At 55.4% G+C, this 27,346-nt stretch overlaps 3 protein-coding genes across 4 annotated transcripts in view; 2 read left to right on the top strand and 1 right to left on the bottom strand.

Annotated features, from left to right (window-relative positions):
- The first annotated feature begins 3,379 nt into the window (after positions 1-3,379).
- HGH1 (HGH1 homolog) lies at positions 3,380-9,579 on the top strand. 2 transcript variants are annotated; one of them, XM_063129961.1, is made up of 7 exons: positions 3,380-3,399; positions 4,766-5,334; positions 5,667-5,767; positions 6,002-6,100; positions 6,360-6,451; positions 8,175-8,297; positions 9,031-9,579. In XM_063129961.1, the coding sequence occupies exons 2-7, from the start codon at positions 4,799-4,801 to the stop codon at positions 9,184-9,186; spliced, it is 1,107 nt and encodes a 368-aa protein (XP_062986031.1). In that variant the 5' UTR covers positions 3,380-3,399; positions 4,766-4,798; the 3' UTR covers positions 9,187-9,579. The 2 variants fall into 2 exon arrangements, with proteins under 2 accessions (XP_062986031.1, XP_062986030.1); XM_063129960.1 differs by lacking the exon at positions 3,380-3,399 and adding an exon at positions 3,442-3,509.
- A 1,079-nt stretch (positions 9,580-10,658) lies between these two features.
- On the bottom strand, positions 10,659-26,876 carry LOC134401907 (testis-specific serine/threonine-protein kinase 5-like). Its single transcript, XM_063131253.1, has 8 exons — positions 26,673-26,876; positions 19,426-19,533; positions 17,428-17,630; positions 16,130-16,185; positions 14,641-14,773; positions 14,200-14,315; positions 11,808-11,990; positions 10,659-11,104 (listed from the first exon to the last, which is right to left on the bottom strand). Exons 1-8 carry the CDS (start codon positions 26,874-26,876, stop codon positions 10,659-10,661), a joined length of 1,449 nt encoding a protein of 482 aa, XP_062987323.1.
- The window catches only part of MROH1 (maestro heat like repeat family member 1), a 77,957-nt gene continuing 68,174 nt past the window's right edge, over positions 17,564-27,346 (top strand). Inside the window, exon 1 of the mRNA XM_063131251.1 lies at positions 17,564-17,588. The gene's annotated coding sequence lies outside the window, so the exon portion shown is untranslated. The remainder of the gene's footprint in view (positions 17,589-27,346) is intronic.

Below are 27,346 nucleotides of genomic sequence, written 5' to 3'. Positions count from 1 at the left end.
AGGGCACCAGCAGCTGAAGGCTTCTCGCTGGATCTCCTCCCGGGATCTGACTCCGAGTGATGCCCGCAGAGGCGCCGGCAGTTTGCCATCCATCCCTTTAAGTTTCCTTTCGGGGGAAATCAAAACTTTGATGCTCTTATGCGGCTCCTTCTGGGTCCTAAATTCAGCTCCGGTCTCCTCTATCAGGGCTGCAGTTCTTGGCACACACAAAGGGAGAATGGCATTAGTCTGTGGCCCGTCCGCGTGAAGGTCTGCTAAGATCATCTTCTTGGCTTGCCGCTCTGACCATGTTACTCCACTTCTGAAATCTCTTCATTGGCTTCCAATTCACTTCAGAATCCAATATAAACTTCTCCTGTTGACCTACAAAGCTCTTCACGGTCTAGCTCCTGCCTATCTCTCCTCTCTCATCTCACACTATCGCCCCACTGGTGCTCTTCGCTCCTCTGATGCCATGTTTCTCACCTGCCCAAGGGCCTCTACTTCCCTTGCTCGGCTTCGTCCATTTTCTTCCGCTGCCCCTTACGCCTGGAACGCTCTTCCAGAACATTTGAGAACTACAAGTTCAATTGCAGCTTTTAAAGCTCAGCTAAAAACTTTTTTTCCCCTAAAGCTTTTAAAACTTGATTTTGTTCTGACTTTTATACTGCCTGTTTGGTGCATTCTCTTCCCCTCCTTATTGTTTTATTATGATTTTATTAGAATGTAAGCCTTTGCGGCAGGGTCTTGCTATTTATTGTTTTACTCTGTGCAGCACCATGTACATTGATGGTGCTATATAACTAATAATAATAATAATAATAATAATAATAATAATAATAATAATAATAATAATGGGGTGGTCGGTGGGTGAACCCCCCCCCCTCCTCCTCCTCCTCCTCCTCCTCCTCCTCCTCCTCCGTTGTTCGTACAACTTCGCCACCCAGGGCGCGCGCCTGAATTCAGCCCAGGACGGCTGTAGCGCGTTTTGCTTTGAAGCACGCGGCACCTGAAGCACCTAATGCGGGGCGGGGAGGGGGGGGGGGTGACCTGTCGGTTCGTGGCTGGGGTGGGCAACAGCAACTGCCTTGTGCCCCCCCCCGCAGGAAAGCGGGGAGCTTTTATGCCCCCCCTTTCTGGGATGAAGGGATAAAGCGCTTCTTCCATGGCTTACTTGCGCGTCTTTCCCGACCTTGCCTACTTTCTCTTTATGGTTTATTCTTCAAGTTTTCTGTACTGCTCCTTCCTTCACCGCCAAAGGTGATGCCGGAACGATGTACGTAAAAGTATAAAATATGATAGAACTAAAAATTAAAGAGAGGCCGAACTCCCCCCGCCTCCACCCCTCTCTGTGCGAGGGAAGCAGGAGCAGCCTCGCCGAGGAGGAGACCACTTCGTTGGCTTGGAATGAGCGCCATTTCCGGCAAGTCTAATTCCCTCATCCAGTTCAGGGGTTCCTTTTGTCCTGCCCTGTCTGGAGGGCAGTGCAATGGATTTTAATATGTTTAATGGGTTTTTAATCTACATAGTATCTGTTGCTAAGAACTGTAGTAGAATTTCTAAGATTGTAGTTGAACTTTCTGGGATGTTGCGCAGGGACTCTGGCTTCAAGCTAGAGGAATGTGTGTTACCAGGGCAATCAAGGCCATGATTGGTTTATGGCCTGATCAGGGAGACAGGCCGGTTCCATTCCGGCTTTTACACCATCCCATAAAATAGCACTCCCAAGTAATAATTTGACGATGATGATGATGATGATTTTATTATTTATTTATTTATATAGCACCATCAGTGTACATGGTGCTGTACAAAATCCTGCCGCATAGGCTTACATTCTAATAGAATCATAATAAAACAATAAGGGGAAGAGAATGCACCAAACAGGCATAGGGTGGAGTAAAACTAACAGTATAAATGAAATGCTGGATGCTGTAAGTTAATTGCTGGAGCTACAAAGAACCCACGGAAGCCAGATTCCGGCTGTCTATCAGGAAAAACTTCCTGACTGTTAGAGCAGTACGGCAATGGAATCAATGACCTAGGGAGGTTGTGGGCTCTCCCATCCTAGAGGCCATTCAAGGGGCAGCTGCTCAACCATCTGTCAGGGATGCTTTAGGGTGGATTCCTGCATTGAGCAGGGGGTTGGACTCGATGGCCTTAGAGGACCCTTCCAACTCTGCTATTCTTTGACTACCCAGAACTTTGTTTTAAATGGATTTATATCATATTTATTTCATTTCAATACTGCCCCATAGACAAAGCTCTCTGGGCAGTTTACAACCATTGATAAAAATACAAAATGCTACGTAATAGTCTAAAAAAATTAACATAGCAAAATCAAATGTAAACAGCTCAAAACAAATAAACAATATTTTCCCTAATAGACCTGTTCTCAAACAAAAGAAACAGATATACCATTAAGTGCCTGGGAGTAGAGGGTGGTGTTTCCCCGGTGCAGAAAAGATGATGATGATGATGATGATGATGATGATGATTATTTATATAGCACCATCTATGTACATGGTGCTGCACAGAGTAAAACAGTAAATAGCAAGACCCTGCCGCATAGGCTTACATTCTAATAGATATTTATTTATCTATTTATTAATAGATAAATAGATATTTATTTATTACATTTCTATACCGCCCAATAGCCGAAGCTCTCTGGGCAGTTCACAAAAGACGATAGTGTGGTATCGCTCGATCGATGGGGGCTGTTTCACATTCTCTTTGGCCTTATTTCTTTCCTTGGTGTCCCACCTCTCTGTCACCTTTGCGCCAGAGCGACCATATACTTCCCTGGCTTTAACCCCAGCCCTAAGGGACAACTGCCCCTGCCCTCACAGGGGCTGGCTAGCGAACTTGCTTTTGCCCTCCTCTTCATCTGCCATCCGGCCACCCCGGCCAGCCGCGCCCTAACCCGACCAGAGACCCCCGCCCGCTGCCCCGCTCCGGCTCGCCTTCCTTCCCCGGGGCTGGGAAAAGCCTCCCCCCACGGCCCGCTCAGCCCTGCCAGTCAAGGGAGGCTGCTGGTGCGCATCGCCGCCGGCCTTCCTCCTCTTCATCGTCTTCTAGCAGCTTTCCCCAACCTGGTGCCGGCCGGTGGGGTTGGACTACAACTCCCAGCATCCCCCAGCCAGCCATGCTGGGAGTTGTAGTCCAAACCCCACCGGCCGGCACCAGGTTGGGGAAAGCTGCGGGCCGGCCGCAAGCACCTGCGCTGGGTTGGGCTTCAGTCGCCGCGTCCCCGAGCAGGGCAACTACAAGCCCCACTAGGCTTTGCTCCGCGGGGCCGCTTCTGATTGGCTCGGGGCATCCGGGTGCCTGGGGCTGCTCCCGCCTCTCGAGCAGTACGCGGCGGGGATTGGGCAAGCCTTCCTGAAGGCGGAAGCGGCCCTGGACGCACGTGGCGGCAGGCAGGTCCGTGCAGCGGGGGCCCCTCCCTCCTTCCCCCCCCGGCCCCGCTCCACGCAGCAAGGATCGCCAGTGGAACGGGGCCCTCCCGACGGCTTTCAAGGGCGCGGGGCAGGGTAGGCAAAGGGCAGGGGGCTTAGTGGGGGGCGGGGTAGGCAGGGGGCTTAGTGGGGGGCGGGGTTAGCAGGGGACTTAGTGTCCGTGGGTGGGGGGCGGGGTGAGCAGGGGGCTTAATGGGCGGGGGGAGGGGGAGATGGTGCTGAGCCTGGCAGTGGCTGCTCCGCAGGGTCCGCCTCGTCCTCATCTGCTGGGATCCTTTTGAAGGGGGTCTGCTCGAGCTTAGAGCCCCTGCAGGGCTTGCCTGGAGCCGCCGCCCCTGCCTTGGGGCGCAGAGGAAGCGCCCGTGGGGAAACCCCTCACCCCACCCCTCACTCACCCCTTGCCCAGAAGCCAATCCTGTGCTTGTCATGTATTTATTTGATCAATGAATCAAATGAAAGACTCCAACAGTGACTTATGCAAGAACCATAGAGTTTTGGGGGGAGGGAGCAGAAAACGCATCTCCAGCTGTTTTGGACTTCAACTCCCAGCATTCCTCACCGCCGGCAGGGCCTTCTGGGAGTTGAAGTCCAAAACATGGAGACCTACTTTGTGCAAATCCCTGATTTAGCCCAGCGAATCCAACCCCTGCTGGATTCTGAAATCCAGTTTAAAGCACCCCCTGGCAGATGGCTGACAGAAGACAAGCCCCGCCCACAGGCTTACAACCAAACAGACACAAAAGGAAAGAGGGGTGAGGAGGGGAGAGGAAACAGGCCGTCTCAGGCACCAGTTCTTAAAGTTCGATGGTGGTTCTTGGAACGAAAACGTTTCAGGGAAAGGAGGCCGATGCAGCTGGCATTCTAGCAAAGTTCCTGGAGTGGCCCTGCAGCCCCCCCCCCCACCTGCCCCTCCCTGTGCCTGAGGAAGGGGCTGCTGCAATGTGACCATGGAGAACAGCCTCCCCGAGCCTGGTGCCCTCCAGATCTTTTGGACTTGGGCTCCCCTCAGGCCCAGGTGCCACAGCCCAATGGTCAGGATTGCTGGGCGTTGTAGAGCAGACCATTTCAGACGGGCCCAGCTTGAGGGAGGCTGAGTGAGACGCTTGGTTCCCTGGAATCAGAAATCATGGCCGCGCCCTGAGAATATCAGAGGAGCCCTGGAGCTGGGCCCAAGGGGCCTCACAAACTCCAGCGCCCTGTTTCCCACAGTGGGGGCCCCAAACGCCCTGATGAGGGCCGCAGTCCCCTCCTGCTCCTCTCCCCCCACACGAGCAGTTTAAGGGGGTCTCCTCAATCAGGCTGACTAATTGGGGGGCCTCTTTCTCTCACAGATCCAGGCCCCTCTGCTTGCCCCCCCCCAAAGGATGGATGACCAGCAGGCCCAGCATCTTTTGGAGTTCCTCCGGCCAGAGACCCGTTTGGATGTGAAAGGCCAGGCCACCCAGTACATTCTGGGGCTCACAGGCACCCCCGAGGGGAGGCGATTGCTGGCCACGCGGCCGGACTGTGTGGAAGCCTTGCTGGCCCTGACCCACGACCCCTCCCTGGCCGTAGCCAAGGATGCCTACCACGCCCTCATCAACCTGGCCACGGAGCCGCTGGCCCACGGGGCCCTGACGGAAGGGCTGCCGGGCCTGCTCAGCCGCCTGCTGGACCCCGGCTTCCCTCTGGCCGACCAGGTCTGCGCGGTGCTGTCCAACCTGTCGCGGGAAGAAGCCTCGTGCAGGGAGCTCTTTGCCGCCCTGCAGCAGCGCGAGGCCGGCGGGGGCCTGGTGCCGGTGGTGGACGCCTTTTGCACAGAAGGCTTCAACGCCAAGGCGTCGCTGCACTACCTGGGCCCCTTGCTGTCGAACCTGAGCCAGCTGCCGGAAGCCCGGCAATTCCTCTTGGACAGATCCAGGCAGGTAGGGGGAGCTGGGGCCCAGGGGTGTGCGCATGCGCAGGGCTGGCTGAGCGGCGCTGGGCGTGAAGAGCCCGCTGGGGAGCCAAGCAGGAGCGGCACAGCTCCTCCGGGAAAGAGCGGGCATCCCTGGAACCTGCTCGTTTTAGGGGGCCAGGCCTTGCCCTGCCACAGGTGGGCAGCGTCCCAGTGGCTCTTGCAGCCGCCCAGGCCAGCCTCCACGTGTGTGGCAAGAAGCCTTGGCCAACCCCTCTCCTCTTATCAGTGGGAGGAGTGGGCCTTGGCTTGGCCCCCCTGACAGCGCCTGTCTCCCCACTCTTCCCCCCCCCCAGGTGCGTGGTGCAGAGGCTGCTGCCGTACACCCAGTATGTGGGCTCCGCTATCCGCCGAGGGGGTGTAGTTGGGACGCTCCGGAACTGCTGTTTTGACCACGGTGAGCGGGGCGTCTCTCTCGTGGGGGGGGGGGCGTCTTGCTGCTTTTCCTTGGCCGGGGAACGGGAAGGGGGCTGCCTGGCCCAGCTGTGCCTCCTGGCTCCCCTCCGCAAGGACGGCCGTTGCTGCTTTCTCCTTCGGCTGGCAATGCCCCTTGTTTCGGGGGCCGGGACCCCATCCTCACCCCAGTGCGGTTTTGGCTCCAGGTTGTGACACGGATGCCTGTTTTTTCCAGGGTCCCATGAGTGGCTGCTGAGCGAAGATGTGGACGTGCTTCCTTTCCTGCTGCTGCCTCTAGCTGGTCCTGAGGAGATCCCCGAGGATGAGATGGAAAGTGGGTCCCTTGAGCAGGGGAGGGGGGTGGGGGGCAGGCATGCTGAACCTTGCCTTGGTGGGAAGAAGCCACACTAGACAAGCCCACGCAGGCTCTGGGGTCGGGGATTTAGCCGGCGCCTCCGTCCTACGGAGTCCCGGCCCTCCTGCTATTGCGGCGTGGGCAGCCCGGGCCTCCTGGTGAGCTGGGCCTGGGCAGTTCTGTGGGGCGGGCTGTCCCCCTCCCCGCCCGCCCCTGAGCCTGCCTGTCTTGGTCCCAGGGCTGCCCCTGGATCTGCAGTACTTGCCGCCCGAGAAGCAGCGGGAGCCGGACCCTGACATTCGCAAAATGCTTCTGGAGGCCATCATGCTGGTGAGTGTGTGTGTGCCAGGCTTGTGTGTGCCAGGCTTGTGTGTGCCAGGCCTGTGTGTGCCAGGCCGAGGCCTGTGTGTGCCAGGCCTGTGTGTGCCAGGCTTGTGTGTGCCAGGCCTGTGTGTGCCAGGCCGAGGCCTGTGTGTGCCAGGCCTGTGTGTGCCAGGCTTGTGTGTGCCAGGCCTGTGTGTGCAAGGCCCGTTTGCCATGCAGTTGCTGGGCGGGGTCCCACTTGGGGAATTCGGGATCCAGAGAGCTGCAGCGTTCCCTCTCTTTGAGGAAGTGACTGTAGAGAAGGGCCCTTAGACAGCTGTGGGCAACGTCCAGGGAAATGCTGAGGGTGGGGGTGAACTCCTCAGCCCCCTGAACAAAGAAGGGCCTTGACCCTGCACACCATGTTTCCAAACCTGGGCCCTTTTCCTAAATCTCTTTCCCCCCTCCCAATTCTTAATTATTAATTTAAATCAGCCTTCCTCAACCTGGGGCGCTTCAGATGTGTTGGACTGCATCTCCCAGAATGCCCCAGCCAGCTGGCTGGGGCATTCTGGGAGTTGTAGTCCAACACATTTGGAGCGCCCCAGGTTGAGGAAGGCTGATTTTAAAAACAAACTTGGCCAAGTGGTTCTTCAAAAGGGTTGGGGTCCTGGTCGACCAAATATGATGGATTAATGCTGACTGTAGAAACTGGGGCTTATTCAGGCTGAAAAGTTCAGGCTCTCTCTCCCCCCCCCCCCTTTGCAATTTCGAGATGTAGATCTTCCAATTTATAAATTGTTCACTTAGCGGTCTTAGCACCCTAGATGCTGCAGAGAGGATTGCCAAGGCCAGGGAGAACCTCAGAAGACCCTGAGGACGGATCAGGCCCAGGGTCCATCTCGTCCCGCGCTCTCTTCACCCTGGGGCCCGCCAGCTGTCGACCAGTGAGCCACAAGCAGGACACGAATGCAACAGGGCCTCTTCGTGGCAATGTGGCCCCCTAGATGTATTTCCCCCAATGTGACCCGGGGGGGGGGGATGACAACAACAGGGGGATAATCATTAAATCCAGGGTTTTACCAACCTAGTTTTTTAAAACTGCTGTTTAAAATCTGTATTTTAAATCTCTGCATTGCTGCTTGGTTTTGTACTTTTATATTGTGGTTTAAATTTTATACTTAAGTTATATTTTAAGGTTTTAATTTCTGTGACCCACCCGGAGAGCTTTGGCTATTGGACGGTATAGAAAGGCAGTAAATAAAATTAAAAACCAAGCAAGGTCCTGACTCCCACAAACCGGTGCTGGGCCCACGCTTCCTCCACCGGCCTGCCCTCCCCGCCTGCCCTGGTGCCACAGCGCTTCCTTTGGGGTGCCACGGTCCTCTCCTGCAAGCAGCCTCGTGGCTGTTTGGGGGGAGTCAGGGGGGGCGGCAGTCTGGAAGACACGGAAGGGCCGGGGCCCAGGCGGTGGAAGGCCTCCCCAAGCCCTCCAGTCTGCGGAGGCTTCCATTCCTAGCGCCAGCACAGGGGGGTGGGGGTGGTTGTCTGCCCCAGATGACCCCTCTCGGGGGAGCCCCTCCCCCTTTCTGTCCGGACGATGCAGGATTTCACGCGTGGGCCTTCGGGCAAGGCCCCAGCAGCAGCAGCCCCAGCAGCAGCAGCAGCCCCCCCAGCAGCAGCAGCCCCCCCAGCAGCAGCAGCCCCCCCAGCAGCAGCAGCCACTGACCTTTTCTGTCTCCCTCGGCAGCTCACAGCCACGAAGCCAGGGCGGCAGCTGGTGCGAGAGAAAGGCACCTACGTGGTCCTGCGAGAACTGCACCAGCAGGAAGCGGACCCCGGTGTCCTCGCTGCCTGTGAGAAGCTGATCCAGGTAAGCAGCGAGGAGGGGGGGGCTAAGGTTTCCACCCCCCACTCCACCCCACCCACCCCGTCATTACTCAAGCCTGAGGCTCGCTGGGAGGGAGTTGCCTCTTCCGGGAGGGTCCCTGCATGAGTTCAGACTCCTGCCAGCCCTCGCTAAGGGACGCGGTGCTGTCATCTGCAGGGTGTTTGGGGCGGGGGACAGTCTCTGCCTTCAGTTCAAATTGGAGGTAACGTTTAGGAGCTTCGCCCTTCATGGAAGGCAGCAGCCAACTTGAGAGGCTTTTAGAGCGTCAAGAGTTTAGAATATCTGCGGAAAGCGGAAATGCGTGAATGATCCAGGGGTACGGGTGAAAGGAAGGGCACAAAGGCCTTCTTTGTATGCAGGGAGCAGGGCTCTTCAGGCAGGCAAAGAGCCTGGGTGGTATTTCGGGGGGGGGGATGTGGGGGCCGGGCAGTTATCAGGCCCCTGGAAGGAGCCCTGGAGGCTTTTCAAGGGGTATTTTTGTGCCTTGGAAATGTGGATTAGTTTTGGGAACTATGGCCAGTTCTGTAATACTGTGTGACAGCACCCCACCCCACCCCACCCCACCCCGGTCCATCCTTCTGGTTCAGCTGGATGTTCGTTATGGGGCTGCCGCTCCCTGAGACTTTTGGGGGCTGGGATGAATGTCGCTTGGGGGGCGGAGAAGGATGGTCTTTTTTCCCTCCTCTGAGGCATTGGGTCTCTCTGCCCTGAGCAGGTCCTGATCAGCGATGAACCTGAGGCTGGGATGGAAAACCTGCTGAAGGTGGAGATCCCGGCGGATGTGGAGGAGCAGCTGCAGCGCCTGGATCAGCAGGAGGAGGAGGAGGAGGGCAAGAGGCCTGGGTCTGGCTCGGAAGGGCTGCACAGATGAGGTGCAGATAACCGGGTGTTGGGACTCACCGGCACCGAGGCCAGAGTATTTCGGCCACAGTGTGCAAAAGAGCCCTGCCTTTTGTGCCGATTAGCTGTGCCCCAGAAGATCCCACTTTCCGCTTCGCAACCCTGCCCAGCAGCCGGGTGTGCAGAGTGACTGAACTCAGCCTCATTCTGGATTGGGACGTACAAGAGCTTCCCCTGCCCTGCTTGAAGCTGGGGTCTGGGCCCTCCTTTCCTGCAGGCAAGAGCGGTAGCCGCCCCTTCCTGGGATGGTAGGGGAGCTCTGCCTGGTATTCCCCTTCTGCCACCACCTACAGAAGGGGAAAGATGGGTTGGCAGCCAAACGGACTCTGCTGTGCCCCAATAAATCTTTGCCAGCTCAGAAGACTCCAGTCCATATGTGCAGTTGGGCTCTGAGGTCTCTGCCCTCCTACCTCTGCAGTTAAAAGGTCAGGCAGGAAGTTTGCCTCACATCCGGCTACTCCTGGCTGGCTAGAGGGTTACCCACCCACCCACCCACCCATCCTGGCAGCCTCTTTCCAAGTCCCACAGTGCCAGGGGAGAAATGGGGCACGGCAGTGGGGCGAGTGGGCCTGGGGTGCCATCTCCTTCCGCACCAGCTGCGTCTGGGCTGCCTTTCAGCACCAGGGCCCTTTCCAGAACGGCATTATCCAGGGATGGAGGGCTACCTGGATGGGCAAATGGTGATACTGGCTCCGTCATGGGTCATCTCCCTCCCACCTTTGTAAGACAGACGTCAGGTCTACAAGAAGCACGGGCAGCCGTTTCCTTGCGTGGCCTGGTGGAGGCCCAGCACCCACCCCATTTTTAAAGGGGGTGCTGGCCTTGGGGGCCACAGCAGAGATGGCGGCGGACTGAGGGGTGGGTGGGTGGGTGCGGCGGGTGGCCGTGCGCAAAGGCGGCTCCGAGGAAGACGGGAAGCCCCTGCGTGCCAGGACTGCCTTGGACCAATAATACAGGAGGCGAGAGGTTTACATTCTAGGAAGGCGCCTTTAGGGCAGCAAAACAGTCTTCCTGCAGAACGAGCTGAGCTTGAGCTGGAGGCGTTTAAGAGGCGGCTGGAGAAGGCGGGCCGGCGGGCGGGCAGGCCGGGCCGCTCCTTGACCCACGTATATCGCGGTCCCTCGGTGGCTGGGGGCGGCCCGTCGTGGCGGAAGGCGGCCCAGCAGCCCCGAGCCCCCCGGACGCGGCAGCAAGAGCGCGGGCGAGCAGGGCCACGCGGGTGGAGGGAGAGAAGCCGTGGGCCCCCGGACGCGGCGGCGGCGGCGCCCCGCCAGTCCCGCACCTGCAGCCGGTGCCGGAGGGCAGCCCACACACGTCAGCAGGCAGCCCGGGGGGACTCTGAATAATATTTAATAGTGCTCGCTGCGTCCCGTCCTTCGGCGCTGGCTGGCCGGCCCCACCTACCGAGCCACCGGAGTGTGGGGGGGCATGGGGGGCCCTGGGTCACGGGCACGGCGTCAGCGTGTAGAGGGAGTGCGCCTGCTTGGAGAGGCTGGACGAGCCGCCGCCGCTGCCCAGCGCTGCCGCCCGGGCGGGCACCTTCTCGCCGAGCCGCTTGCTGGCCACGTAGGCGCTGGTGGAGAAGCCCGAGCCGGGCTTGCGGAAGTTGGGCAGGTGGTGGAAGGGCTGCAGGCTGGTGAGCAGGCTGGGCCGGTACAGGGAGAGCCGCGGGGGCCGCTCCGTCTTGCGCGGGGACGGCAGCTGGAGGACGCAGTTGGCGGCCGCGGCCTCGGGGCCCTTCTTCTCGGCCTTGGCCCGGGCGGGGAAGGCGCCGGTGGCGGAGGAGGCGCGGGGCGCGGGCAGCGCTTTGGCCTCCTTCGCGGGGCCCTCGGGCGTCTTGGCTGGGCTCTCGAGGCCCGGGAGTTGCGACGTGGAGCTCCCGGCCTCGCCTGCAAAGGGAACGGGGTCAGTTGCGTCCGGGGCGGGGGCTTCCCATGGGCCCAGCGGTGAAAAGGGGCCAATGCCCACGTTACTTTCTGTGGGATCGTGGAGGCGCCAGGCTGGGTCTCAGAACAGCCAGGGCCGGGGGGCTTCGCGCGCTCCAGGTGTGGTGCGAACCAGGTGTCCTCTGGGCGTGATGCTGGGAGCTGCAGTCCCAACGCCCTCCGGAGGGCACCCGGTTGGGGAAGGCGGTTTTTACGTTGCCAGAGGCCTCCTGTTTCCCCCTCGTTGCAGGGCTGAGACAGGAAGGAGAGTTCAGGGGCTGCGAGTCCTACTGAGAGGAGCCTGGCTACTTTTCCTGTCGACCCCAGGAGGGCTGTACATTGGCAACATTTGCCTAAGATTACACGAATAACGTTGCGCCCCCCCCCCCCCGCCAACACCTGGTAGCAAGCTCATTCTCGACTTCGGCCCAAAGAAATGGGAAGAGGCAGGACTGCCGGAACGCCCAAAGCCTCTCGGGAGCAAGGCCTGTTGGGGGTGGGTGGGCTTGCTGCCATCGCAGCTGGGCTGCCCAGAGAGGCAGAAGCTGGGCGTGCTGAAGCCAGTGAGTGGCGCGCGGGGGTGGGGTTCCTGTTTCCTGGCCCACCCTTGTCTGCTTCCTTCAAGGGGCCAGTGCCGTGCAGGAGAGTTGGCGTCCGGGGCGCGTACCTTGGGCCACTTGTGACTTTTCCTGGCTCATGTTGCACTCTGGATGGACCCCCATGGAGCTCATCACCCGGTGGAAGATGGCGGACGTGGCGGGCAGCATCCAGCGGTGCGTGGCCACCTGCTGCAACCCCAGGCGGGCTACGGGCTTCAACTGGAGCAGGCCTTCAATGAGGTTCTGGCATTCTGGAGCAGGGAGGAGAACAAAAGCGGGCTGGGAGTCCTTGTCCAGGCAGGAGAATCCTAGAAGTGCCTTCTACAAACTCCGGTTGGTGGCCCACCTACGCCCCTATCTGAACAGGGATAACCTGGCTTCAGTTGTCCATGCTCTGGTAACCTCCAAGTTAGATTATTGCAATGCGCTCTACGTAGGGCTGCTTTTGAAGACGGTTCGGAAGCTGCAGCTCGTGCAAAATGCAGTGGCCAGATGGATTTCGGGAACCAGAAGGTTCGGCCATATAACACCTGCTCTGGTCCACTTTCACTGGTTGCCTGTATGTTTCCGAGCCCAATTCAAGGTGCTGGTTTTGACCTATAAAGCCTTACACGGCTTGGGACCACAATACCTGACGGAACGCCTCTCCCAACGTGAATATACCCAGTCACTACATTCAACATCTAAGGTCCTCCTCCGGGTGCCTACTCAGAGAGAGGCTCGGAGTGTGGCAACGAGGGACAGGGCCTTTTCGGTGGTGGCCCCCAGACTATGTGATCTCCTTGACGAGGCTCGCCTGGCGTCAACGCTGCTATCTTTCCGGCGCCAGATTAAGACTTTCTTCTTTGCCCAGGCATGTGGTGGCACATCGTAATCACCCACATGTTTAGTTTTTTAATGGTTTTTAATGCTTTATGTGTATATGTTCTGTGTTTTAGAATTTTAAATTTTGTATACTCGTTTTTATCTTAATTTTAGAATTTCTGTAATCTGCCCAGAGAGCCCTGGCTATGGGGGTGGTATATAAGTGTAATAAATAAATAAATAAATAAATAAATAAATAAGAGTCGAGTTGGAAGGGGCCCACAAGGCCATCGAGTCCAACCCCCCGCTCAATGCAGGGATCCACCCTAAAGCATGGCTGCTGCCCCAGCATCCCTTCCAGGACACGAGGGCCTTGCGCCTGCAACTGCTGTAGCTGGCAGCCGTGGGCCCCACTTCCCAGGGCTGCGGCAACCGCCCAAGCCGTTCAAGGGAGAGCTCAGGCAGGCGGTGTGTGCTTGGGTTGCCCAATGAAGCTGCGCGGGAGCCAAGACCTTCTCCCCAGAGTTTCCCCTGCAAGGTCTGGATTCCAAGGGGATGCCTGCAGTGCAGTCAGGGCGGGGGCTGCTGGGCCGCCCTTCTTGCGCCAGGCAGTCCGGCCGTTGGAGGGTTCATTCTGGCCGGGCTGTGGGGCTCCGTCAGCACTGGGACTCTGGACACGAGCGTCCGTACGAGGACCAAACACAGGTCTCGACACAGGAAAACTAGGATGTGAACGACGCTCAATTTTCTGCCGCAGTGGTTGGGCACCTGCTGACAGCCCCCGTCGCAGGAAGGGGGTTTGCAAGGAAGGGCAGGAGCCCCCCGGGCTTGTTCCGCCTCCTCCTCCTCCTCACTCTGGCATCCTACTTGTTCCCGTGTCTCCTGCTCTGGGCCAGACAAGGAGTCCCAGGTGGGCAGGAGGCGATGCCACGGCCTCCTGTCTCTCTGCCTGTCAAGCGTGCAAGTGGGAGCCGTGAGGAGCAGCAGCAGCAGCTGGTGACCCTGGCAGTGAGAAGGGAGACTCCGGGGGGGGGGCATGGAGGGCGCCTTGCCTGAAGGCCCTCAAACACGGCACTGGCACTGCACGGCATGAGCTGAAGTGAAGCAGCCCCAGCCGCCTCCTTCACACCACCACTGCCGCCATTGTTCGGGCCAGAGTGAGAAGGTGGTGGCCAAACAGGCGACACGTAGAAGCCGTGAGCCAACTGAGGTGTTGGAGAAAAGCGGGGGGGGGGCTGAGCACCAGCCTGAGCGCTCAAGGCCCCAGGACTGCAGCCAACATGCAGCCTCCAGGGCCAGCCCGCTCCATGCCTCTGCACTGGCCTCGTGGCGTTGGGCTCAATCGGTGGGCTCTGGGTCACCAAAATGGCAGGGTCAAGGTGGCTGGGGTGTGGGACAGCCCCCCCCCACAAGTGCTGCTCCTCCTCCTCCCCCCAAGCCTGGCACATCTTGCTCTCAGCTTTCAGGACTGTGCCAATCCTTCTGGGATGGCAGAATGCTCTCCGTTCCACTCCTGTTTGCGAAGAAGCACAGCTCCGGTGCCGGGGCACCTGCCTCCCCCCCTTCTTGGGCTAGGAGTTCCCACAAGTGGGGCTGCAGCAGCGGCGGCAGTGGCAGCTCCAGCTGAGCCTCCTCGGGCGTTTTGCGCTGCCGTACCTGGTGAGATGGGCTGCCGGAAGGCCAGGCCCTGCTTGATCACGTGGATCATCTTGTGCGGCTGGCGCTCCTTGAAGGGGAGCTTCCCTGTCACCATGGCGTAGAGGATCACCCCACTGCACAAGGGAGCAAAGGGCAGAGAGGGGCTGTCACCAGGCGGAGCTCCTAGGGCAGCGCCAGCAACGTGGGGCAGCGCTGGACCCCTCGGCCTGCCCTTGGCAGGATGCCCGGACCAGCATCCAGTGGGTTCACCAGCCAGCCTTTGGGAGGGGGGAAGGGGAGGTCCATCAAAGAGCATTTGCTTTCCTTGCTCCCACCCATGAGGAAGCCCCCCCCCTTCTCTACAAGGTCCTGGTGCCCAGCCGGTCTCCTCCCTGCCGCTTCAGGACTAGCCAGTCCGCTGACCTCCTCTCCCTCCCTTGGCCCGCCAGTGCTACTCACAGGCTCCATAGGTCAGCCAGCTCCCCATTGTACTTCTTGCTCATGAGGATCTCGGGGGCGGTGTAGGCCACGGAGCCACAGAATGTGTTCATTAAGGAGTTCTTCAGGGAATAGCGATTGGCAAATCCAAAATCTGCAACGAAGACAGGCAGGTGAAGGCCAGAGCTGCGCCTCCCTCAGGGCCATTGTGCCGCATCCCTCAGCTACTTCATCCCTACCCAAGTTTTCCTCCCAACCAATACTGCTTTGGGAATTGGGTCTTGCAAGGCAAGCAGCAGCCGAGGAGTTCGAAAACAGCTGTAAAAGGTGTCAAAGCACACACTAAAAAGAGATCACTGCTAGGGCGGCAGATGCTCCCAACATGTTTTGGTGATACGTTTATCAAGGGACGGACAACTTCTTCCGCTTCAGTTTGCTTGCAATTACTGGCGTATCCAGCTTTGCTGAGCAAAATCATGAAGGTGTCAAGTGTACAATTTCCCTTGCTACAACGGTGGAAACACATTGGAATACCACTTCTAGCTGCTGGCTCTCTCTCTCTTTTTACATATATCTCGCCATCAGCTGGATTCAGACTTAAGCATGCTTAGAGCAGACTCACTGAAATGAATAACTATTTATTTATTTATTACATTTTTATACCACCCAATAGCCGAAGCTCTTTGGGTGGTTCACAAAAATTAAAAACCACGAAGAGCATAAAAACAACCAACAAATTTAAAATACACATACGAAATACAATATAAAAAGCACAACCAGAATAAAACCACACAGCAAAAATTAATATAGGTTAAAATATGAGATTAAAACAGCAAAGTTTAAATTTAAGTTAAATTAGGTGTTAAAATACTGAGAAAATAAAAAGGTCTTCAGTTGGCGAAGGAAAAAAAACAATGTAGGTGCCAGGCGGTCCTCTCTGGGGAGCTCGTTCCACAACCGGGGTGCCACAGCGGAGAAGGCCCTCCTCCTAGTAGCCACCTGCCTCACTTCCTTTGGCAGGGGCTCACGGAGAAGGGCCCCTGAGGATGATCTTAAGGTCTGGGCAGGTACATATGGAAGGAGGTGTTCCTTCAAATAACCTGGCCCCAAACCGTTTAGGGCTTTGAACTAGTAATTCATGGCTATCTTAAGTCCCCTTGATTTCACCAGGTCTACTCTAAGCATGCCTTGGTCTGGATACAACCCAGAGTGACTAGTGAATCCCACTGAAATTGTGAAAATGTTCATGTTTGGGAGGTGAGCTGTTGTGTTATGGTACTGAAATGGGACAAATGGTCTTGTATTTAGAGGCGAAAGTAGGATTTGATGTTAGCAGTCCAATAATCTTTTGTTGAGGTTGGGGGATGTCATGATGAGACCCTCTGGGAGTGGCTCACTGGCTGGAACGGCTCGCTGTCGTGCTTTGAACCCTGGGCTCACTTAGTGTAAAGGAATGATGGGGGATGAGGGGAAGCAGGTCCCCCCTCCCGCTCCGTGGAAGTAAACTCACCAGTCAGCTTAATGAAGCCACGTTCATCCAGCAAAACGTTCTCGCATTTCAAATCTCTGAGGGAAACGAAAACAGTAAAAGGAGCGGAATGGCACCTGCTGACCGGCATAGGCGTTCCCCCCCCCCCCCCCGCTCTGTTTCTGCAGATGCACCAACACCCAAGGTGAGCACAGACAAGTGGAGCTGGTAGAAAGAGCCAGACGTTGCAATGACATTTGCTGACTCGGGCCGGAAACGTGTTGCACACCGGGAATCTGCTCTGAGGAATCGAAACCCTGCCAATGGCATTGATCTCACCACCCGTTTACGGTGGTGGCGTAATCACGCGGGTTATTTTTTTACGGTGAGCTTGGCCTGCTGGAGTTGCAGACGGAAGACATGCAGCTTATCAGCCAAAGGGAGCTGGCCGGGGCAGGATGGGAGCCGCACCGACCCAGGAGAGTGTTGGACCCTGGAATGGATCAGTTCTACTTTATTCCTGAGCTTTAGCATGCCCATTGGCAGAAGACATGAAGAAACATGGAGAAATACTTGTAAATGTCCAGGCCGCCATCTGGACAGTGTAATTATTGAATTATTGGTGGCATGGGGATGTTTAGTCAATTAGTGGCTGGGATGACTGTACAGTTTTTGCACTATAAGCTCTGTATTGTGTACCATTACCATTGTCATTACTGCTACTGCTGTTATCAGATGTGATTGCTGTGAGTATGTGTGTGCTGTAATTTATTCACTCAACCTTTATGTCAGTAAAAGCTCTGTTTTCAACTTAACCAAGTATTTGAGCTTTATTGGGTCTTTGCTGCGTTTCTACTGAGAGAAGCTTCTAATACAACTCTGCTTATTCCTGAGTAGAGTTACTTCCAACAGAGAGATACCACCACCATCACGGGTTGAACCCTCAGATAAGAGCACTTTGGAGCTGGTTTCTGCTGATTAGGATCCAGACTCCTCCTGGCACTTGCCAGAACAAACGCAAACTTCGAAACGCTCTGGGGAATGAGCCCTTGTCTTTCCTGCGGAGGGGGGGAACCTGGGCACCCTTGTGGGGCGTTAAGCAGTGTCCAGGAAATCATGTGGAATGTGCCGGCATGTTCCTATTCGTGAGTCTCCGGTTTGGCTTGTGGAAAGCCGGAGAGCAACTCACTGTGTCACAGGCCTCAGTGGTGAAGCCCTTGTCCAGAGTGGGACTTTGGGTAAAGCCCCGTCAAGCTCTTGCCTCTGGTTTTGGAGGTGTCCTTAGACCCCGAGACAATCCCGCCGCCCCCCCTCTCCCTGCCTGGCCACGGCTCGTTCACCTGTGGACGATGCCCACGTTGTGGCAGTGTGCGACAGCGCTGACAATCTGCCGGAAGAGCCTCCGTGCTTCCTCCTCCTCCAGCCCAGGGCACTCCCTCCTGTCGGACGTGGCGTTGATGTGCTCCAGGAGGTCCCCACGGGAGGCAAGCTCCAGGACCAGGTAGGTGCGCTTGGTGTTCCGGTACATCTCGTAGAGCTGGATCTGCGGGAGAACCGAGGCTCACTGAGGGCGGGGCCCAGGGGGCCTGCCCCACCTACCCCTGCCCCAGCCAGCTTAATATGGCATCGTGAGCCTGCTCGAAGTATTTGCCATGGCCGTGTGGGTCTGGGATGGATGTGACAGTCCTCCTGCACCAAAACATCACCCCTTGGATGTGAGGGCCCCATCAGGCAGCTCATGACCTGGCCAGTTCACGTCTCCTGCAGCACGCTTGTCTGCACTCGGGCACAGCGGCCTGAGCACCACACAGGTGCAGGATGTGAAATGGCCAATAGGAAGGGCACACGCACATGCACATACACACGTCTAAATGGCCACAGCTGTCTACATGGCTAGCAGTAATAACAGAAGCAATGAAACTAACTGGGGGGGGGGGGGAAGGGAGCTTTATCAAGATAATATTTAATATAAATAACCAAATATATAGAAGGAACCTAATATTAATACTCAGTGAGCCATAAAGAGTATTGATGCACCAGACTGTATTACATAATACATAGATATAAAGGAATATTGATGACCTGAAAAATTATTCAGCAGGAAAATGTGCTTCAGTTTGAAAAGAAGGGACCCCCACCTCACCCCGCAACAATCTTTTGCAAAGCCACCAATGCAGAAATTAAAATTTCTCATAAGGTCTGTAGAATCTAAATCAGGTTCCCAGTTGCTGTCAGGGAGGAGCCACAGTTATATATATGAGGACCGCTTGGTCCATAAAAGAGAGATCTTGGCCAGGAGGGTCACAGCCCTGTAAGGAATCTGACGTTGATGCCCCACTTGGATAAGCAATGGGGCAAGTTATTCAGGGCCCACTGAAGTGGTCAGACCTCCTATCATACAAAACAAGACATTGCACCAAAGAATTTCCAAAAATAATTTAATCCTAACCCACTACCAGGTACACACACACACACACACGTCAAGTCACTCCCGAAATGGCTAAGGCTTCCTGTGAATGAACCTGGACGCATCCAGCAGGCAAACGCTGGGCCCTGCTGTCACGTGTATTGTGGAGAAAAGCAGCCCTTCCAACGTGCGCATGCTCTTTGCCGCCACTGATATGCTGCTTGTATGTGAATTCCCATTCCTAAATATGAATAGAAAAGTATGGATGATGCCCATAGACAGGGCAGGGTTGTGTCTGCCAGTGCGCTGTGTGCATAATTAGAGTGCAGAGCACAATCCGTGTATCCTGGGGGCTTTTGGAGGACAAATTTGGGACGGAAGGACAGGCGGTGATTTAGATTGCTTTTTAAGATGCTGTTTTTGTCATTAGTCACGCTAAGCATCGTCTGTCGATGAACAGCTGCCTGGTTAACGTCAGTGGTTTCCATTGCAGGGCCACTGATTCCCCGAACACCCCCTGCTGCTCCCACCCCACTTACCGCTGCATCTCTTAGCATGGGGTCAAGTGGTCCTTTAAAACCATTCCTTGCTGAAGCCAGCTGGGCAACTGTCCCTGGCTACTTGCTGCCCAACACTTCACAGGTTGTGAAAGAGCTGCGCCAGTCATTGGGATCTACCTGCCTGATTCCCTTCCTGACCACACTGGTTGTCCTTCCCACGATCTCTCCATTCCTTCGGAGGGGGGCAGGGGAGGGTCTCACGTTTACACTGGAGCGCAGCCTTTGCGGCCTGCTGAGCTCTGTGTGGACCACAGGCAGCCCTTCTTGCCTGGCTAGGGAAGCCAGTGATTTCCCAGAGGTCCCTGCTTTTGAGGGTGCTCCCCTGAAGGCACCGGCCCACTCCCCACAGGCAGGCCACAGCAGAGACTCACCACGTTTAGGTGCTTGTAGGTAACATTGAGGGAGTAGATTTCTCTTGGGAGGAACTTCTTGGTATATTCTACAGGTGCCTCCCCCGTTGAGATGATCTTTATAGCAACCTGGGAGAAGAGTAAATTGAGTCAGATTTAGGGAAGGAAGCCAGATTCCAGCTGGACATCAGGAAAAACTTCCTGACTGTTAGAGCAGTACGACAATGGGACCAGTTCCCTAGGGAGGTTGTGGGCTCTCCCACACTAGAGGCCTTCAAGAGGCAGCTGGACAACCATCTGTCAGGGATGCTTTAGGGTGGATTCTTGCCGTGAGCAGGGGGTTGGACTCGATGGCCCTGTAGGCCCCTTCCAACTCTGCTATTCTATGATTCTATGAGTCTGTGTGTGGAGTCTGAGAGGATTCATGTGCTGCCGATTGTTTGAGATGAGCGCCCGCCACCTGCCTCCCCGCCTGCCTCCAGCAACGCAACTCCTTGGCAGTATCCCTAAAAGGAGTGCATGACTTTGTGGAGACTTTAGGGCAGCCTTCCTCAACCTGGGGCGCTCCAGATGTGTTGGACTACAACTCCCAGAATGCCCCAGCCAGTTGGCTGGGGCATTCTGGGAGTTGTAGTCCAACACATCTGGAGCGCCCCAGGTTGGCTGGGGCATTCTGGTAGTTGTAGTCCAACACATCTGGAGCGCCCCAGGTTGAGGAAGGCTGCTTTAGGGAGAGGTAGCAATGGCATCAGGGCAGGACAGTTGCAGCAAACTTCTGTAGGCTTCACACACACCTGCCAATTCTGTAGTGACCTCAAATAAGAATGAATGGACTACGGGCCTGTTCCGTAAAAGTGGGATCATTACAGGGGCTGTTCTCTTTGGGGTTTGCCCAGTGGAACGTGTGGACTTTGCCTCTTGTGTTCCCCCTGATGTGCATCCCCAGGAAACGACATGCAGTCAGGAGAATATTGATTTATTTCATTTCTATACCGCTCAAGAGCCGAAACTCTCTGGGCAGCACAGAAGAAAACTTCTGAGGCTTCACTAGGTATTGCTCATATATTTTCAAGCTTATCTTCACTCCCAGAATGGTTAGAAACTTGCTTCCAATCTGTGATGATCAACAAGCTGCATTCTGCACCTTTTCCCGCGCTCACACAGAGTTGTGGACTATAGAAGTGATTCACGCATTCCCTGTTCACAATTTATCAGAGATGTGCATTGTGTTTTAAGGTTTATGTTGTTTAAAAATAATAAAATACGGCCACAAAGTCCCCCTCTCTTTCTCTCTCTCTCTCCTTCTCTGCTCAAACAAACCCTTGTAGTACCAGACCAAGATAAGATTAGGTTTGGCATCGTTAATGAAGGCATCCCGGTCACAAAGGGTGATTTCAGTGGAAGCTGTGGTCTCTTGTGCAGATACGCCAAACCAACACACTCTGAGACCAGGCCCATGAGGAGCATTTAGGACTCTGACCTTGCTGTTAGAGTCCACATTAGTCCCAAGTTCTTCCACCCATTCAACAAGGGCTATAATGTCTACTAAGGCTGTGCATGGATCCCCCACTCCGCTCCGCCCCCGATTTGCCCGGCGTCGATCCGCCTACAGTCCACTCCGCTCTGCTGCGAAGCTCCAGATCCGAAATGGAGCTCCGCAGCAGCGGTGGCGGCAGGTAAGGCCCCCCTCCCTTACCTGCGTCCGTCTGCAGTCCGGAGGTGGCTTCAACTGAGCCCGAGGCCAGACCACGGATGGACACAGTTAAGACCCTTCCCCCCTGCCCCCTTACCTGGCTCTGCCGCCGTCACCGCATGGACTGTGGTGGTGTTGCCATCGCTAGGTAAGGTCCCCCTCCTTCCCCTTACCTGCGTCCGTCGTGTTCCGGCAGCAGCGTCACCTGAGGCCAAGGCTCAAAGCAGAAGGGCAGGCCACGGTTGCGGCCTGGTCTTCCGGTTTGAGCCTCATCCTCAGTTGAAGCCACCACCGGACCACGACAGATGCAGGTAAGCCCCCCTCCCCTTTGCCCCCTTACCTGGCTCTGCCGCTGTCACCACATGGACTGCGGCAGCGCCAGGTAAGCCCCCACTTACCTTTCTTTTGGAGCTCCAGATCGAGGCGAAGGATCCGCCTTCATCTCGATCCACTCCGTGACGCTCTGCTGCCCCCCGATCCTCTTCGCCTTCTGCTTCTCCGACCCAAAGTGAAGCGGAGCACAGCCCTAGTGTCTACCTCAGTAACATAAACTATGGAGGCCAAAGGCTGGATCTATGGGGGTAGAACTTTGGGTGTTTTGCAGTAGATTGGAAAGGATCCCCATATCTCAGTTATTTCATAAGAGCAGCAACAAAATGGTCTCTCCTGCACCCCCACCCCTTGTACTGTTGATATGAAAAAAGCTTGGAGTAACCAGCAGTAGATTTTTGCATGGAGAGATTGTGAGCTCCATTTAGTTCTAGTCCTCAAAACAAACCACCAGGTTCATAATTCTAAATGCATTTTTTTTTTTTGCACCAGGCTATGGTTGGTGAGTTTTGGAGTTTTACTAAAAAAAAAAAACCAGAGAAGATCCCGTAAATCTGAATTCTTCCCACCTCTGATGTAGGGGGCAGGATATATTGAAAGGCCTCAGTGGGAACAGCTCATCTTAAAACACTTGTTCATTACAAGAACTCCAAGAAAGACATACAGATCAGGCAGTGAAAAGAAACTGAAGGTAAAAGAGGCCCCATCCTACTTTACTTTATATAGAACTGGTGTAAAAGAGATTTAAGTTCTTGGTAAGAGAAGAGGAAGACTCAGAAGGGGAACTAAAATTAGAATATATATTTTGAGTTGGAGGACTCTTCTTCAGTCGCAGTTTTATTAAGACAGGTAAAGGAATTCTACATGCTATCATTTGTTAAAGTTAAGAGGAAGCCCAAAATGCTGCACCTAAAACAGCTGATTTAAGAACACCTTTTAAAGCTTATCTGTCTCTTCATCGATTAATATACTGGTGAGCTCCCTTTCTTCTTCCACGGGTACTGAGGGGACAAAGATATCAAACAATGGTTCTAACCAGCAATCACTATATTCTTGGTTGGAATCGCAGAAGTGTTTGGTTTCAGCACTCTGGATAGTTCCCCATTTCAGGCTGATGGGGCCAATTATCTAAAATTACCTGTTTTAAGGACAACTTCCTGAGAAGGAAGGAGCAAATACTATCCTCCTGAACATAATCATCACTAGTTGAAAGACCTACGCACTCCTGTAGATTTCAGATTCAACCATTATGTCTGAGAGGTTTCCTTGAAACTTTGATATGCAAAGGTTTGGGGAGTTGGGTGAAGAGGGAGGTAACAGAGTCGTTTTAGACTGAGACAAGTCTTGACTTTAAAACAAAAATGAGCAAAATTGGTTTGGTAGATTTATGGTAATAAGCATTAAATTAACATATTCTTATATAGATGTGTGACAATTACGTCCAATAGTTGTAGATTTTTGGAACCAATATGTGAAATAACTAAATATGGGAAATAACTGAAGAGGAAGTTAAATATTGTGGAGCCCTACTCTGAATTTTTAAAGAGGAGAACGAACACCTTTAACATAAAGGCTTGGTGGCCATCCTGTTTGCCACTGCCTGACTTACGATTGCATTAAATTGGAAATCATCTGCTGGATTTTCAGTACAAAAGTGGATGAACAGAATAAGGACGCAGACAAGCTGGAGCGTGTTCAGAGGAGGGCAACCAGGATGATCAAGGGTCTGGAAACAAAGCCCTATGAAGAGAGACTGAAAGAACTGGGCATGTTTAGCCTGGGGAAGAGAAGATTGAGGGGAGACATGATAGCGCTCTTCAAGTACTTGAAAGGTTGTCACACAGAGGAGGACCAGGATCTCTTCTCGATCCTCCCAGAGTGCAGGACACGGAATAACGGGCTCAAGTTAAAGGAAGCCAGATTCCAGTTGGACATCAGGAAAAACTTCCTGACTGTTAGAGCAATACGACAATGGAATCAGTTACCTACGGAGGTTGTGGGCTCTCCCACACTAGAGGCCTTCAAGAGGCAGCTGGACAGGGATGCTTTAGGGTGGATTCCTGCATTGAGCAGGGGGTTGGACTCGATGGCCTTGTAGGCCCCTTCCAACTCTTCTATTCTATGATTCTAGGAAATAAATGGAAAGTGGAACTGTCATAGAATCATAGAATCGTAGAGTTGGAAGAGGCCTCTAAAGCCATCGTGTCCAACCCTGCTCAATGCAGGAATCCACCTAAAATCATCCCTGGCAGATGGCTGTCCGGCTGCCTCTTGAAGGCCTCGAGGGTGGGAGAGTCCACCGCCCCCTAGGTCATGGGTTCCATTGTTTCTACATCTGTGCCACATTCATGACTAGAAAGACAGCTGTTGAAAATTAGGGAACAGTTAAGAATTCCCAAGGAGGTGAAAGTGTTAAGGGAAGAGAGGGTCAATTGGTCAAGAAGCAACAGCAGGGAAATATTTCTTAGGGAGAAATTCTTGAGCAAAGAGTTGGGGGGGGTGAGAGAAAGGAAGCACTCCCACCACCCCACTTCAGCTATCCCTGTAGCAGCCCTTCCTCCTTTGCCTGGAGTCTGTGCAGAGGCAGGGAGGTTGCATGCGGTGCTGGCAGTGGTACTCTAGCCCACACAGGGTTCTATCTGGACTTATTCACAGCTTCTGGCATTGGTCAAAGCTGCTCTGTGCTAAGCTGAGCTGTGTGCTCCTGCATCCTCTGTGGTCCTGGAGGAGGTCCTGGGGCCCAATGCCAGGGTTTGCTGCTCTGATGCCTGATCTGGCCTCTTCCTTTGCAGCTCCTACCTCTGAGTAAGTGTTGGGAGCTGGTGTGGTAACTTGGAGTCAGGTGGTCCTCCTAGCCAATGCAGCACTCAGACTGAGGAGCCAGGCCTGAGGCAGCAGCTGCATATTGGGACGGGATATAGGAAGCAACCTCACACTGAGTCAGAACACTGGTCCTGCATCTACTCCGATGGGCTCTCCACGGTTTCAAGCAAGAAGCCTCTTCCAGTGCTGCTATGTGAGGCCATTTTAAGTGGACGCATTGTGCATGGAAAGTAGGTGCCTTCCACAGAGCTATGCCCCACCCCACCCCACCCCACCCCGGGCTGGTGCCAGACTATTTTGCGCCCTAGGCAAGGCGAGTTACTTGCACACACAGCCCAAATTGTGCGGAAGTCCGAACGTGTGCGCTGAATGGAGAGCCGGGACTGGCTCACTTCAATTTGGGACTGAGCCGTCTGGAATTCCCCAGGACTTACTTCCGTGCGAACGCAACCCGCTATGCATCCTGGGGTCCCGATCCCCTCCGCACGTTTACTCGGGGGAATAAGGCTTCCGAGTAAGGAGGCATAGGCGGATCGGGCTGCACTGGTGCCTCCTGGTGCAATGTTTTCTCAGATGCAAGTCCCATTGATCCACGTGCGCAGGATCGGGAAGCAGGAGAGTTTGCCTTGCGAGGAGTCCACAAGTCCCTAGCTTTCCTGGGGGAAGGGAGAGGGAGTCCCACTTGCCCGCCTGCCTGGACATTGCGGCCTGTTTGAGGATAGAGGTGAGGTGACCCAGTGCTCTTTCCTCGGGAGTAAGGCAGAGGCTGGCTTGGGCCAGGGTCGAGCTCGCCACGTGCTTTTTCTTCTTCTACTGGCAGCAGCCTCCCGGCTCTGGGAGGGCGGCTTCTGGGTGGAAGTCTGAATGTGGAGCCACCCCATCCCAGCGTCCCTGGCTTCACTTCAGCTGGGCGGGCGCGGGATGCCATCTCCCCCGCCCAGGACCAGCTGAATCCTCGGGATGGGCCGGGCCGGCTCACAGCCAACAACATGCGTGAGTGCTGCGCTGTGCAGCGCCCCTCTTAGCTTGGCGCTCTAGGCGGCTGCCTGATTGGCCTCTATGGTAGCACCGGCCCTGACCCCACCCAGCGCTTATAGAAGGCCAGATCAGGTGGGACCCTAGTGATCTGCCTGGACAGGAAACTACATTGGCCCCACCCTCCACCTGCAGTGGTAACCCTAGAGAGGCCCAGGCAGTCCTCTGGAGTCCTTTGCCTACAAGCTTCCCAGGAGTACAGGGCCGGTGGAACCCAGGCCCTGGTGCGAGAGCCCAGCTCAACACACGCTCCTCAGGCTCTGGGGGTGGGGGTGGGGGGAAGCAACACCCAGTCATGACAAGGTGCAAGTTTACCTGGGACTAGGTACAAAAAGTTTCCTTCTGTACCAGGTAAATCAGTAAGTAGTATTAGCCAGACTGAGCGTTGGCGTCCAGTGCTACTATTGCCAGGTATCATTTATTTAATGCCATCAGTGCACCCGGTGCTGCAAGAAATATCAAAGTATTCTTGTTCCTGTGCGGATGGTTTATAATCTACATTTAGCTGACAAGAAAGCGATGGAGAAGGTTGGGGGTGAAGAAGAGTCAAGTGACAGTCAAGGAAAAGGCGAAGCGGTTCGAAAATGCTTTGATAGAGAAGCCATTCATGAGACGATACCTGAAGAACAGAGAGGCAGCCTGAAGAATAAAGACGTGAGGGCTGGTTCCCTTCCTGCTCCCCATCACAAGTCCCACTAAAGCTATCTCCCGGTGACTCAGAGTCCATGTTGAGCCAACAGCAGTCAAGGCAAAGGACCACGCATGGACAAGCTTAGGCACAAACGGGAGGCCGCAGGCCAGGGCGTCCCAGCCCCAGAGCCATGGCAATGCAGCGGGAGCTGGGCCTGAAGAACAGGGGAGGCTGTGGAGGGAGGCACGGACTGGGGCCAGCAAGAGTTTGCTGTTTAAGCCCCTGCTTCATTTTCCTGGGGCAGCAGCAGCATACAGGCCCTTCCAGGCTCTAGAACCAAGCTAGATGAAGTGAATGTGGCACACGTGCCACCCCCCTCCGGGATACGCTCGTGGGGCTCATGGTCTGTCTCACGCACTGGATCAGCCTTCCCCAACCCAGGGCCTTCCAGATGTGTCAGACAATTAGCGCCAACAGTGGCCATGATGGCTGAGGATGATGGGAGCTGAAGTCCAACACATCTGGAGGGCACCAAGCTGAGGAAGGGTGCACAACACTGTGGCTTACATTATAGGAACCCTGGGAAGAAAGCGTCAGGAAAAGGCGCTGCTCCCACGCGGCCGGGGGCACCTTCCTGGGAAGCAGGAGAGCCACCAACGTCATGGCGGGGGTGTGTGTCTTCTGCTGGCCGTGACCTGTGGCGCCATCCCCCCCCCTCCGAAAGTGGGTGAGCCCCTCCCATGTCCTTCCGCTCACCATGGAGTGTCGCTTGCTCCTGAGGTCTGAGGCCAGCTTGTAGTTCTGCATCATTTTTTCTTGGGTGGCATAGCCCAGGTAGACTTTGGAGAAAGCCCCCGAGCCTATCTTCTTGGAAGAGAGGAGGTAACCATTCTCCTTGCTTTCCCGAACCTGCTCCAGGAATGTCCTCCTGTCGGCCTCGCGCTTAGAAAAACTCTTCATGGCGCGGCAGCCGCTGGAGGGAGGGGGACGCCCTAGTGAGGTGGGCAGAGGGGCAGCGAGGGCACCTGGGCTGGAGGAAACTCCAAAGGGGCCGGAATCCAGATAAACACATCAGCTCTGCAAGGAGGGTAAGACACAAGGCGGTGGTCTCTCCTAGCACGGCGCCTGTCTCATCTTTCGGTCTGGCTGCTGCTACTGGCCAAACGCAGGGAACGGCAAGTCCAGAGGGCTGCTTGTTGCTCTTCAGATGGAGGAGTTTCCACAGTGACGGGGTGGCGGTGCTGGAACAAGCATTCCAGCAGCCGCCTTCTAGAACTTCAAGCATAACAAGCAGTTTTAGAACCCCTGGCCTCGGCGAGGGTGGGGCGGGGGACAGACGCTGCCCCGGCTCTCTCCCACCACCACGGACCCTGCAGTCAACAACAAGAGCGTTATAACCGAAAGAGCTCCCAAAATTACTCTACAGCACA

Source organism: Elgaria multicarinata, chromosome 7 (genome assembly GCF_023053635.1).
Source record: "Elgaria multicarinata webbii isolate HBS135686 ecotype San Diego chromosome 7, rElgMul1.1.pri, whole genome shotgun sequence".
NCBI lineage: Eukaryota > Metazoa > Chordata > Lepidosauria > Squamata > Anguidae > Elgaria > Elgaria multicarinata.
Note: the sequence above shows the minus strand (reverse complement) of the source record. Positions and strands in the feature narration are given on the sequence as shown.

What these genes read in the sequence shown, in the direction of transcription:
- HGH1 (XM_063129961.1), top strand. Translation starts at nt 4,799, where the DNA reads ATGGATGACCAGCAGGCCCAGCATCTTTTGGAGTTCCTCCGGCCAGAG. An exon ending in TTCCTCTTGGACAGATCCAG is followed by an intron (nt 5,335 to 5,666) that starts GCAGGTAGGGGG and finishes CCCCCCCCCCAG; the next exon opens with GTGCGTGGTGCAGAGGCTGC. An exon ending in CCTGTGAGAAGCTGATCCAG is followed by an intron (nt 8,298 to 9,030) that starts GTAAGCAGCGAG and finishes TGCCCTGAGCAG; the next exon opens with GTCCTGATCAGCGATGAACC.
- LOC134401907 (XM_063131253.1), bottom strand. Translation starts at nt 26,876, where the DNA reads ATGAAGAGTTTTTCTAAGCGCGAGGCCGACAGGAGGACATTCCTGGAG. An exon ending in AACGTGGGCATCGTCCACAG is followed by an intron (nt 16,186 to 17,427) that starts GTGAACGAGCCG and finishes CGTTTCCCTCAG; the next exon opens with AGATTTGAAATGCGAGAACG. An exon ending in TGGCTTCATTAAGCTGACTG is followed by an intron (nt 14,774 to 16,129) that starts GTGAGTTTACTT and finishes TCTTCGTTGCAG; the next exon opens with ATTTTGGATTTGCCAATCGC.